The 13,410-nt window shown below is 41.8% G+C and overlaps 1 protein-coding gene across 5 annotated transcripts in view; it reads right to left on the minus strand.

The window, feature by feature from the left end:
• The window catches only part of golga4 (golgin A4), a 53,238-nt gene that overhangs the window by 3,223 nt on the left and 36,605 nt on the right, over window positions 1-13,410 (minus strand). For 4 of the 5 annotated variants that reach the window (XM_014180011.3, XM_014180010.3, XM_014180014.3 and 1 more), the window contains 6 exons: window positions 13,158-13,333; window positions 12,322-12,452; window positions 11,220-11,309; window positions 8,475-8,564; window positions 7,489-7,564; window positions 281-378 (listed from right to left, as the gene is read on the minus strand). In XM_014180011.3, the coding sequence (XP_014035486.3) occupies window positions 281-378; window positions 7,489-7,564; window positions 8,475-8,564; window positions 11,220-11,309; window positions 12,322-12,452; window positions 13,158-13,333 (661 nt within the window). The remainder of the gene's footprint in view (window positions 1-280; window positions 379-7,488; window positions 7,565-8,474; window positions 8,565-11,219; window positions 11,310-12,321; window positions 12,453-13,157; window positions 13,334-13,410) is intronic. The other variant, XM_014180012.3, reaches the window with a different exon arrangement.

Genomic DNA, 13,410 nt, shown 5'->3' on the forward strand with positions numbered 1-13,410 from the left:
GTGACGGCTGTGTGGGAATGGAGAAGTTTATTGGCTCTCTCTCTATCCGGTCTCTCCTCCTCCCATATGTTCTACCTCCTCTCACATTTTCATTGAGGGAAAGCATCTAAACAAATGGCAATCTATCCTGGGCTGAATAAAAGGGAAGTGTGATACCGGTAGTTATTTCAAGAAACTTGAATGATGCAGGATTATGGGCTCATATGTGCACTGTCAATCTTCCCTCATCAGAAAATGTTACTTTAATGTTAAAGATGCAAATTGATTATTGATAAAATACCTTAGTTTCCCGCCCCATCATGTACTCAAACAGCACCTTCCTCAGGTACTCAAACTCTGTGGGTTCCGAGAAGGACTCAGCACTGTAATGGCCAGGATCTAGAACACACAAAGGGTCAAATTAATTCATCACAAAATTAAAGTCACTAAATCTTTAAAATGTATGGACAAAGTCGTACAATCTTGATCATCATTAAATTCAGTCACCAAGCTATAAAACTAGGACATACAGTGATCTCCAAAAGTATTGGGACAGTGACACATTTGTTGTCGTTTTGGCTCTGTACTCCACTTTGGATTTGCACTTTGGATTTGTAATGATACAATGACTGAGGTTAAAGTGGAGACTGTCAGATTTAATTTGAGAGTATTTTTATCCATATCGGGTGAATCGTTTAGAAGTTACAGCACTTGTTGTACCTAGTCCCTCCATTTTAGGGGACAAGTTCACTTACACTGTATACAGTATGTATATTAAAAGTATTTGGTCCCTTATTCATAGCACGCAATGACTACATCAAGCTTGTGACTACAAACTGGTTGGATGCAATTGTTGTTTGTTTTTGGTTGTGTTTCAGATCATTTGTGCGCAATAGAAATTAATGGTAAATAATGTATTGTCATTTTGGAGTCAATTATATTGTAAATAAGAATAGAATGTTTCTAAACACTTCTACATTCATGTGGATGCTAGCATGATTACGGATAATCCTGAATGAATCGTGAATGATGAGTGAGAAAGTTAGACGCACAAATATCATACCTCCAAGACATGCTAACCTCTCACCATTATAATAACAGGGGAGGGTAGCATTTTTTTTTGGGGGGGGGGGGGTATGATATTTGTGCGTCTAACTTTCAAACTCATTATCATTATTCTCGATTCATTCAGGATTATCCGTAATCATGCTAGCATCCACATTAATTCTTCAAGCTCAGTCAAGGTGTTGGGGATCATGGCTAGACAGACATTTTCAAGCAGATTTAAGTCAACAATGGTAACTTGGCCACTCAGGAACATTCACAGTCTTCTTAGTAAGCAACTCCAGTGTAGATAGATTTGGCCTTAGATTTGTTGTAGATTATTGTCCTGCTGAAAGGTGAATTCCTCTTCTAGTGTCTGGTGAAAAGCAGGTTTTCCTCTAGGATTTTTCCTGTGCTTAGCTCAATTCCATTTCTTTGTATCCTGAAAAATTCCCCAGTCTTTGCCGATGTCAAGCTTTCACATACAATGATGCAGCCACCACCATGCTTGAAAATAAAGAGGTAGTTACTCAGTAATGTGTTGTGTTGGATTTGCCCCAAACCTTGCAGGGCTTTGCATTTAGGCCAAAAAGTGTATTCCTTTTACGTGTTTTCTTGTTTGTTGCAGTTCTACTTTAGTGCTTTGTTGCATACAGGATGCATGTTTTGGAATATTTGTATTCTGTATATTTGTATTCTTTTCACTCTGTCATTTAGATCATTATTGTGGAGTCACTACAATGTTGTTAATTGTCTGAATTGCTACCCATCTACCAATCACCGCCCTTCCTTGAGGCTTTTGAAAAGTTCCCTGGTCTTTTTGGTTGCATCTGTGCTTGAAATTCAATACTTCACTGAGGGACAGATGTTGTATGTATGGGGGGACAGAGGAAGGGTCGATCATTCAAAATCATGTCAACCACTATTATTGCAAACAGAGTGTGTCCATGTAACTTATGTGATTTGTTAAGCCACATTTTACTCCTGAAGTAATTTAGGCATGCCTAAACAAAAAGGGAGTGAATAATGTTTCAATTAGTTACAGAACATGGAAACCCTGACAGCAGTGCACAGGCGTGGGTTCAAACCAAGTGCCAAATACAAAAACGACCAAAACTGGAAAGAATGGCACATGGCCTACATGAGCACTAGTACACCGCAAGAACATTAAACAGTCCAGTTCAGGGTTTCTGTTAGCGGTAAATGCCGGCTTTTGGTCGATAAAAAAATGAAAAGCCGATAAATAAAAATTGTTGCCGGCCAAATTGCAAAATAGTGCTTTTTTTTTCATTGATGGAAATACCAGTCGATGTGCTCCAACTTCAAATGCAAATAGGCTGATAAATCCTCAAGCTGCTGGGGTGGGTGTGTTCCTATTTTTACTCATGCAAAAGACAGGAGGCCCTCGTAAAAGGACTTCAGCTAAGCGTACCACAAATGGGCAAAATTGACAAATTTTAAGTCATACCACAGATTCTCAATTGGATTGAGGTCTGGGCTTTGACTAGGCCATTCCAAGACATTTAAATGTTTCCCCTTAAACCACTCGAGTGTTGCTTTAGCAGTATGCTTAGGGTCGTTGTCCTGCTGGAAGGTGAACCTCAGTCCCAGTCTCAAATCTCTGGAAGACAAACATGTTTCCCTCAAGAATATCCCTGTATTTAGCGCCATCCATCGTTCCTTCAATTCTGACCAATTTCCCAGTCCCTGCCGATGAAAAACAGCCCCATAGCATGATGCTGCCACCACCATGCTTGGGGATGGTTTTCTTGGGGTGATGAGGTGTTGGGTTTGCGCTAGACATAGCATTTTCCTTGATGGCCAAAAAGCTCAATTTTAGTCTCATCTGACCAGAGTACCTTCTTCCCTATGTTTGGGAAGTCTCACACATGCCTTTTGGCGAACACCAAACATGTTTTCTTATTTTTTTCTTTAAGCAATAGTTTTTTTTCTGGACACTCTTCCAGAAATCCCAGCTCTGTGGAGTGTACAGCTTAAAGTGGTCCTATGGACAGATCTTCCAATCTCCGCTGTGGAGCTTTGCAGCTCCTTCATGGTTATCTTTGGTCTCTTTGTTGCCTCTGATTAATGCCCTCCTTGCCTGGTCCGTGAGTTTTGGTGGGCAGCCCTCTTTTGCCAGGTTTGTTGTGGTGCCATATTCTTTCCATTTTTTAATAAATGGTGCTCCGTGGGATGTTCAAAGTTTCAAATATATTTTTATAACCCAACCCTGATCTGTACTTCTCCACAACTTTGTCCCTGACCTGTTTGGAGAGCTCCTTGGTCTTCATGGTGCCGCTTGCTTGGTGGTGCCCCTTGCTTAGTGGTGTTGCAGACTCTGGGTCCTTTCAGAACAGGTTTATATATACACTGAGATCATGTGACACAGATTGCACACAGGTGGACTTATTTATCTAATTATGTGACTTCTGAAGGTAATTGGTTGCACCAGATCTTATTTAGGGGCTTCATAGCAAAGGGGGTGAATACATATGCATGCACCACTTTTCCATTTATTTTTTTAACTTCTTATGGATCCCTTCGCGCGCCAATCCCGTTAACAACACCCAGTGAAATTGCAGCGCGCCAAATTCAAAAACAGAAATACTCATAATAATAATTCATAAATCATACTAGTGTTATACATAGGTTTAAAGATGAACTTCTTGTTAATCCAGCCACAGTGTCAGATTTCAAAAAGGCTTTAGGGTGAAAGCAAACCATGCGATTATCTGAGGACAGCACCCAGCATACCAACACATGAAAATCCTATTTCAACCCGCCCGGCGAGACATAAAAGTCAGAAATAACGATATAATTCATGCCTTACCTTTGAAGATCTTCTTCTGTTGGCACGCCAATATGTCCATTAAATGTCACAAATGGTCGCCCAACATGACTACAAAGAATCTAATAAGTTACCTGTAAACTTGATCCAAACAACTTTCTTAATCCAACTTTAGGTATTTTTAAACGTAAATAATCGATACAATTTAAGACGGAATAAACTGTATTCAATAGTGGATAAAAGTGGAGCGAGCTTCAGGTCACGCGCCCCAAACAAAACAGTCCACTTGGCTCTACACTCAGAAAGGAAATGGCTACTTCTTCATTTCTCAAAGGAAAAACATCAACCAATTTCTAAAGTCTGTTGACATTTAGTGGAAGCCATAAGAACTACAACCAGGTCCCTCATAAATCTAGTTCCCCATAGAAACCCAATTGAAAAGACAGTGACCTCAACATCTTTTCCCCCCTGGATGGTTTGTCCTCGGGGTTTCGCCTGCCAAATAAGTTCTGTTATACTCAGACATACTTTTAACAGTTTGAGAAACTTTAGAGTGTTTTCTATGCATATCCTAGCCTCTGGGCCTGAGTAGCAGGCAGTTTACTTTGGGCACACTTTTCATCTGGACGTGAAAATAGTGCCCCCTACAAGTTATTTTTTTCATTTCACTTCAGCAATTTGGATTATTTTGTGTATGTCCATTACATGAAATCCAAATAAAACAGGTTGTAATGCAACAAAATTGGAAAAATGCCAAGGGGGTGAATAATTTTGAAGGCACTGTGTGTGTGTGTGTGTGTGTGTGTGTGTGTGTGTGTGTATGTATGTATGTATGGTGTTGTTACACACACATGTGTGTGTGTGTAACAACTTGGAGCTGTGCAAAGAATTTCCTCTATAAGGACAATATGTTCCATAGAGATGTTGGGGCCAGTGAAGGGTGTGCATCTGAACCCGATAGAGATGGCCTTGATGTTGAAGGGTAAAGGGTTAGGAAAGGGAAAGGTAGGAAAAGAAAGGAGTGAAGAAGAGAAAGAAGAGGTAGTCTTTGATCATCAGGCGTGGAGAAACGGCCTGGCTAATAAATCCTTTGAGCCCTCTGTCCTCCTGACCTCCAGGCCCTGGGCAGGGTACCCCAGCTGAACCCACAGAAGAGTAACACTAAAACAGGGGGCTAGCATAGTCCCTCTACCTGGAACCACTCCTCATTGGCCTCTTGACCAGGAGCCATTACTCTAAGGTGGTTTATAAACTATCTATAATGGCTTGGAAATTGTTTTCACATGGTTCCTTTTTAGCACATTACCAACAACTGTGGCTGAGTACAGCTCAGTGGTGTTATCAGGGTTTCCCAGTGGTCAAGACAGCAGAAGCCATATTTAGATGGTGTTAATATATGACAATGCTGTCAACAGTGGTGTGAGTGAGTCACTGGACCAGCAGGCTTCTCTGCAGCTAGAATAGAGAAGCTATGGAATATTAAGTAATGGGGTATGCATAAAGGGGAGAGGTATGGATGTGACCTGGCCAAGAGGGTTGTTCAAACACGGAGGCCAAAAAGAGTGGACCACAGGTGTCTCGGGTTGGAGAGAGCGTTTGAAATTGAGTGGTGAAACTTCAGGCCAGGAGGCACGGGGAGAGGCCAGGGAGGCCGTGTGCTGTGCTGCTGTGCGTTAGGGGTTTTTGTGTGGGAAACAAGACTGCAGCCTGCAAAAGCCATTATGTCCTGGGATGAATTTTCAACCGGTTCCCCACGTCTTCCTCGTCCCACTTTCCCTTCCGACAGCCGATTCTCTTTATTACGCCAGCAGGGAAGGTCCATGAAGAGGCTAGAATTTAGTTTGACAGTCCCGCCTTCCTCTACTCTGTCCTCCCCTCTCCTCCACACCCTCTCTCAAAACCCCTGCGTCCCATGTCACATATTTTTTATCCATGTTCAACAGTGCGTGCCGTGTGTGTGTGTTCACAGATTGACTTGACAGATTAATAGCAGTGATGTTAGAGGTACTATTCTCCCACAGAGTCAGCAGCACAGCTGGGATTACATGTGTGGACCGAGGCCTACAAGTCAAACTGTCGCTCACACGCAGCACATATTACTACAATCAATAACATGCCCAGTCTCTGGCATCGTTTAGTTTAGACTGGCTTGAACATGTTTACATTTATCTCCTAAATAAGGAAGACAGGTGCATTTCCAGCCCTTCCATTGGCATATGACATTAATTCATACCAAGGTTTCCATTTGGAAAATATGGCGCTGGACATTTCACCGGCAACATTTTAATTTACCGGACATTTGAGAAATCTGCAGGACCCACATACACTGGGTGCATGACCTGATTAGGGTGTCCACCCACGGTGCTCAGAATGACAGAAATCACATTTAGATTATGGTAATTCATATTAACAGAACATACAAGTCGAGAATGCAACGATGTGCGTCCTTCTTACCAAACTCTGATGTGCACTTCAAACATGTTAGAATAACTGCCACCTTTACTTTCCTCAGCCAAGATGAGTATCGAACAGCACTAGCCTATGTCAATCTACTATCCCCCATAGTAGAAAAGTTGACCTATTATATTGGTCAGCTTGTCGAGAAACAGCCTATTCCAAACAGTCTCTAGGACAGTTGTGGGAAGACAGAGCCTAAATGCATACAACAACGAGGCCTAGGCTACATTAAAAAAAACAACATTAAAAAGCAATGTGTCTGATGCAACAGATCAGAATGTTTAGCTTAAAATGTTGATGAACTAGTATTTGTTCACATTATAAGCGCACAAGGCAGTAGGATATGCGCGAATGTTCATTCCATAATGCAATTAGCTGGAAAACTATGTTGTCAAAATGGCACCGCACATGCGAGCAGTTTCAAGTGACAGTGATGAAAATATCCATTAGAAATGGAGAAAAAGAGGAGATCTAATAGGCTACTTTGAAGCAAGGTAAGACATGCCTCATATGTATTAAAACATTCAGGTTTCAAACAATGAAGTATGTTTTCAAAATGCATAACCTACTGCCTCCAGCTCATTGCAAAGTGGTGTGTGACATGCTGATGAAGCCTGCCTTCTGTTGCCGTTTGAGATGCTGCAGTAGCAGCTCTCGCACTATGACAGATTCTCTGCTCAAAGGCTCTGTATCTATCTGTATGCTGTACGGGTGTGAAAAATAAGATGCATAACGAAAATGGCAACTGTAAAGTTTGGTGGAGGATTAAAGTCGAGTCAGGAGATCCGTTTACCGTCCCATCCCGAAAGACGGCACCCTACACAGGGCAATGTCCCCAATCACTGCCCTGGAGCATTGGACCAGAGGAAGGAATCCCTTTGTTATACAGATGCTTATATTTAAAGTAGTATAGATGTTTTATATAAATGTTATTATAAACTGGGTGATTCGAGCCCTGAATGCTGATAGCCATGGTATAGCAGACAGGTATGACAAAACATTTATTTTACTGCTCTAATTACGTTGATAACCAGTTCACAACAGCAATAAGGCACATCAGGGGTTTGTGATATATGGCCAATATACCATGGCTAAGGGCTGTGTCCAGGCACCCTGCTTTGCGTTGTGCGTAAGAACAGCCCCTAGTCGTGGTATATTGGCCATATACCATATCTCCTCGGGCCTTATTAGTTAAATATAGATGTTTAAGTTTACATTACCTTTGAACGTGCTCCCCATATGAGTCAACACTGAGTTCTTGTGGACACATCTCATTTTGTCCTCTAGTGAGTGGATCTAGAAGGGGAAAAGTTTAATTAAACACTTTAATTAAAGTCTGCAGGTGTAAAGCATTATACATGCTTATAACAAGTTATGAAGTGTCATACCTACAGGCTTAGTAAAGTGTTACCATTTTATTCAAGTGGTTGTGTTCCTTTAAAATGACTTGTACTGAACAGTTTGTGGGAGATAAATAGCAATATACTGGCCTGCTATGGTCATCCAGGGGTTAGTTTATTTGGAGAACGATCTGTCCACAAAATGTGAGAGAAACAGTGTGTGTGTGTGTGTGTGTGTGTGTGTGTGTGTGTGTGTGTGTGTGTGTGTGTGTGTGTGTGTGTGTGTGTGTGTGTGTGTGTGTGTGAGTGTGAGAGAGAAACAGTGGGAAGGGGCAGGGTAATTGTTTATAAGGTTACAGCAAGAATAAACAGATGTTCCATGTAATGAACTTAATCCAGAAAGATAGACTAACAGTCAGATAGGATGGCCGGAGGGTGAAAGAGTCCTGGAAAGGAAGAGAGGAATACAGTGGTGTGGAATGAGGGATGTACTGTACCGTAGAGAGACAGAGACTGAAAGACCAAGGTCAACTGATGCCCTTTTCCCACTACTGAGCCAAGCTGAGCATAGTAGAGCCAAGCTTTACTGTGCTGGCCATATAACACCTTCATCATAGTTGGTGGAACCATAATGGAAAGGAAGCCTAGCGGTTAAGAGTGTTGGGCCAGTAACCAAAAGGTTGCTGGTTTGAATCCCCGAGCCGACTAGGTGAAAAATCTGTCGATGTGCACTTGAGCAAGGCACTGAACCATAATAAGAGCTGGATAAAAGCGTCTGCTAAATGAATTTTATTTTAAGAAAGAACAACAAAAAACATCCAAGCCAGAAGAGTACGGTTATGCTTGGCACCACCTGTGACACTCACCCTGTCGACAAACTGCTGCTCCTTCAGCCTGGCCTCACTCAGCAGGGTGGTCTTCTCAGCTAGCTGGGCCTGCAGCTCCTTCACACCCATCTGAACCAATACAACACAATCATCAATAACAGACATGAGCAACAAATCAATACAGACTAAGAAACTGTAGGTCTAGTTTTGGACATTCCTCCTAAATGGGAAAATGGTTTGAACATTGTTTCAGAGCTCTCGAACAGAGATTCCAATCTCAATGTGATTAACCTGAAAGATGGAGAAATAAAATAAATGTCACTTTTATAGGAGCATCATGTGAGTGCTCTATTTCACAGCATCTGTAAAGCATGGAGACAGAGCGACTGACCTGACATCTACATGAGTAGAGAGTGGCCTGTGAGGCCCTGAATAAGGGTAGTCCTTCCTGAGTGTAACCCCATACAATCCCCACAAAGATATTACATCAGCTTGGAAATATGCAACAGGGAGGTGAACGAGAAAAGAGCTGCACTTCATTGTGTGTGTATGGGGGAGTGTGTCCTATGTGTGGGTGTGTGTGTGTAGGTGTGCGTGCAAGCTGATAATTTCTTTGTGTAGAGTGTGTGTGTGATGTGGTGAATGTGTTCTGGCGTGTGTATGTGTGACTGAGCGTGGGTGTTAGTCTGAGGGTCTCTCTACACAGCAACACATGCGTATTAATTCGCCCTCTCCCCCCCTCTCTCCTCCTGCCTTTCTACCTCTCTAGATCACTGTCCTTTCTAAAGCATACATCTGCCGTCCAGAGAATGACTGCGTCCCAAATAGCACCCTATTACACATATAGAGCACTACTTATAGGGAATAGAGTGCCATTTGTGACACAGAAGGTTAACTGGGAACAGGGATGGAGGGTGGAATGTGTGTACCAGACCTGGGTTCGAATAATATTTAACATTCACATACTTTATCTGGGCTTGATTGAGCTTGCCTGGCGAAATGGAACCAATAGTCACAAAACCTCTGCCCATCTGGCACTCCAGGCAGTATTTTGAATGGTATTTCAACACAGGTCTGGATGGAGGAACAAAGAGGGGGTGTACTGCCTCTTTAAACCTGTTTTCCAAAAGAGAACACTACCCAGTCTGTATATATATACACACACACACACACAAGGCCCACGTCTGGGGTTTGGTTTTGCTTGCCTTTCCACACTGAACCGGTAATCTTTCCTCCATCAGACACATAGGTGTTTCAAATACAGGCCCACAGAGAGGCAGGATCAAGAAAAATTACAGTTTGTGCAGAGGTGTGCGTGTGTGAGTCTCTTTTGTGAGCGGGATGAGCAGGAAGCTGTATTAATGTATTGCTTCAACAGAACCCCATTCTATATGTCATCCAGCCAAGCGAAGCCTCCAGGGCTGTATGGGTTTCCCAAAAGTCAACCTATTCCCTTTATAGTGCACTACTTTTGATCAGGGCATAGAAGGTTCTAGTCAAAAGCAGTGCATAGGCTCTAGTCAAAAGTAGTTCACTAAATAGGGAATAAGGTGCAATTTGAGACACACTGTTTGTCGGTGGGAAAATACCACAGATATGGCAACCTCTTTTGACATCCTGTGTGCGGGGGTAAATTAAATACAGTATGAATAAACCGGTAAACCTGTAGCAATGGGGCGGCGGTAGCCTCAAAGTTATGAGAGGAGGGCCAGTAACCGGATGGTTGCCGTTTTGAATCTCAGAGCTGACGGGAGAAATCTGGCAGGAGTGAGCCAAGCAACCAGTGGGTGGTGGCAGTTCATTCCCAAACTGCTCTGTGGCTAACCCCGTGCCGCTAGTTGTGCTCCTCGCTAGGGATGTGACAAATGGAACATTTTCTTAATGTTTAAACTGACATTTTGTTATTGGTTTTCCATCAAAACAAGAAGAAAATGCATAAAACTCCATGTGAATTCACAATGCAGATGGTCTACATCGTGCTTCCTGCAGAGAGAAAATGATAGAATTTATGCTGCTGGTGCTCTTGCGTTTCATAAGAGTGGCTCGTGTAGCTTGTTGTTGTCATCCAATCACAAGTCATCAAACCGGCACTAGGCTATAGTCAGAGCTAGAGCCTCTGTGTGGCAAGCTATTAGGCGATATCTAACTAAAAGTTAAATGAGAAGGACATGCTACAACCCCAAAAGCCAACATTACTTAATAATCCGAATGGAGTTGTTGTTATTTACTGTAGGATTCGGAAGGGGAGAAAGTACACAGTTCAAGTTATGTAGTCTTAACTAGCCTAGCTAACGTTAGCTAGCTAGCTTAACTACTCTCGGTTTGATGCGGTCAAGGCCAGTACTATGTAATCAGATGAGATGATACATAACTAGCAATAAGTTAGTCTACCAGCGCGAGTCGACTTGATTGCAATCTCTCTCTCCCTCCCTGCGCCCTTCGTCACTCACATAAGCTGCTGCTCTGCTTCGAGCCGCTCACTCTCCCTCAATATAAAGTAGCTAAAGATATATTTTTCTCCTCCTAATGTTACAGCATTGTTGCGTTAGGTATGTTTAATTTTTATTTTCCCCTTTATGTTGATGATCAGGACTTGTTAGTGGTAGTTTTGTAATAACTGCACTGTGATTTTAATTTTGTGATTTTAATTTTGTGATTTTTCAAGGATTCTTTTTCCCTTAACATCAAGGATGCCAATTTGTTTAAAAGTTTTTAATCCCTACTCCTAGCTTCACCCTGTGTCGCTCCCAATAAACATGTACAGTATGAACTGAGATACCGTACCTCTCCACTGCCACTGTGGGTCCTTGCCTGCAGGTCCTCCAGCTCTTTCTGTACCTGCCACACTCTGTCCCCCATCTCCACCTCTCGACTCTACCGGGAAGAACAGGACAACCACCCCCAGTCATTTCCTTTCTTAGAAAATACAGTAGGTCTGTACTCAAAAAGTACAGTACTTTCAAATAACTTTCCCCTATTTTTTTCTTGTATTTATATGTATTTTGACTGCATTTTTTTTTGGGGGGGGGGGGGGGGGGGTTACTTACATTTATTTGATCAGCACACAAACATTTCAGCTAAAAACCTTTCTTCAGTGTGTATTTCATTTCTGTATAGTCTGATATCACAACTACACAGTATTGTCAGTCAGTCAAATACCAAGTGCTACTCTACTTAAGGCCTCCCTATTTTCATTATGTCTGGAGACAGTGATGAATGAGAGAAGACAGCTTTTATTGTAGTTTACTTAACTGAGCAGAGCAGACTATCCCTCTATAGTCATTTAGTCTAGTTTCAAATGTAAATCACTAACAGACTGTCAGAAGGTAGACACACACACATTTAGTCTAGTAGTCTTTAATGTAAATCATTCAGCAGACACTACAGCCAGAAGGTATCTGTCATTTAGCTGAGTTCTCTGGGGGACTGATTGAAGGGAGGAGGTTCCATGTCAGTAATAGTTTCCTGATGATGGGTGGAGTACATGTCCTTTTCTTATAAAGCTCAAAGTTGAAAAATATGTCAGGAACTGATAGGAGTGTCTAGACTAGTGACCAGTATCACAATACTATTAGAATCACGACATGGAAACAAAACATAAGTGGACAAATTCTTCTGAGGAAAACAGACCCAATGTTGGACCAGTAAATCCTACTTGTAAACTACTTTCTAAAAGCAAACCAGTCAGTCTGTCTGTAAAGATAAATATCATTTAATATAACCCTTTACTTTAAAATGGCCTTAGTTACACAGTAATAGCTGTAGTAATATATTTGTAGTTACATAGGAACTGCTACGTATTTACATATTGATAGAGTTTAGCAGTATAGGTTATTACAAGTGCGAGAGACACATTCATGTGCTATTCATTCATACAGTACCGTACCTGCAGGACCTGCTCATATCGATGGACTGTTCTGTTTAAGTCATCATCTTTCTGGGCGATCACCTTCTGCAGCTGATTGGTCTCTTCCCGATGGCTGTCCATAAGCTCCACCTCCACGCTCTGGGCCTTCCCTGATTGGAAGAGAAGAGAGGAGGAGGAAGAGTGCTGATATAGGATCAGTTTGGCCTTTTAGGTTATACCAAATATGATTAAATGGACAGACCTGATCCTAGATCAGATTCAGTACTCAGACAGTTTTTGAATACGGGCCAAGAAACAAAGCACGTAGTAGACCTTGAAGTTCACATATTACAAACCAGTCACTCACTTCCGTTTTGGAATGCAGTGTTAATGACTGGACTACAGTGAAAACATATGGTGATTCTTTCAGACAGAGACAGTTTCCTAATTCAATCATCTCCCAACTCCGTTTCACCCCTATTGTTCTCTGTCTAAAAAGTCACTCATCTTTAAAACTCCTTTCATTTTCTCTATTGGAAACACTTCAAATGAATACTACAAGGACCAATTACACATTAATTTATGTGGATTCCATGACAAATGATCAAACAGTGAAGAATTTGCATTGGTGACGTTTGAGAGTATGGTTAGACTATAAACTAACACCGTAAACCATTTTAGTCACACAAAACAAATTAATTTATAACATATAATGACTTCATATGTGCATATTCATTTTGGTGTTTTGGGCATTGACAGTCTAGTAACATAAGTAGTAAGACGCACTTCCGAAAAACTTGAGGTGCTAACTAACTGAACAGTAGAAAAAGAAAGCTGCGACTTTCTTAATATTTTTGAAGTTTCAGTGGTAATACCTGCCAGTGTCTTATCATGCAATGGCTCGTCAGAAAACTCTGATTCCCTCTCACCAATGGTCTCCTTCAGTGCAGCAGTCATCTCCTGTTCTTTCAAAGCCATCTGTGTGTTGAACTCCCTCATTAGCTGCTTCAGGGACGAGTTCTGCTTCATCTCCAGATCCTCGACCTCAAGCCTGTTCAATGGGGAGAGAATAATTTAAAATACAGTATGGATAGAGAAAGAAAACACAGGAAGTATCAAAAAGGACAA

The sequence above is a fragment of the Salmo salar genome, chromosome 28, assembly GCF_965601325.2.
Source record: "Salmo salar chromosome 28, fSalSal1, whole genome shotgun sequence".
Taxonomy (NCBI): Eukaryota; Metazoa; Chordata; class Actinopteri; order Salmoniformes; family Salmonidae; genus Salmo; species Salmo salar.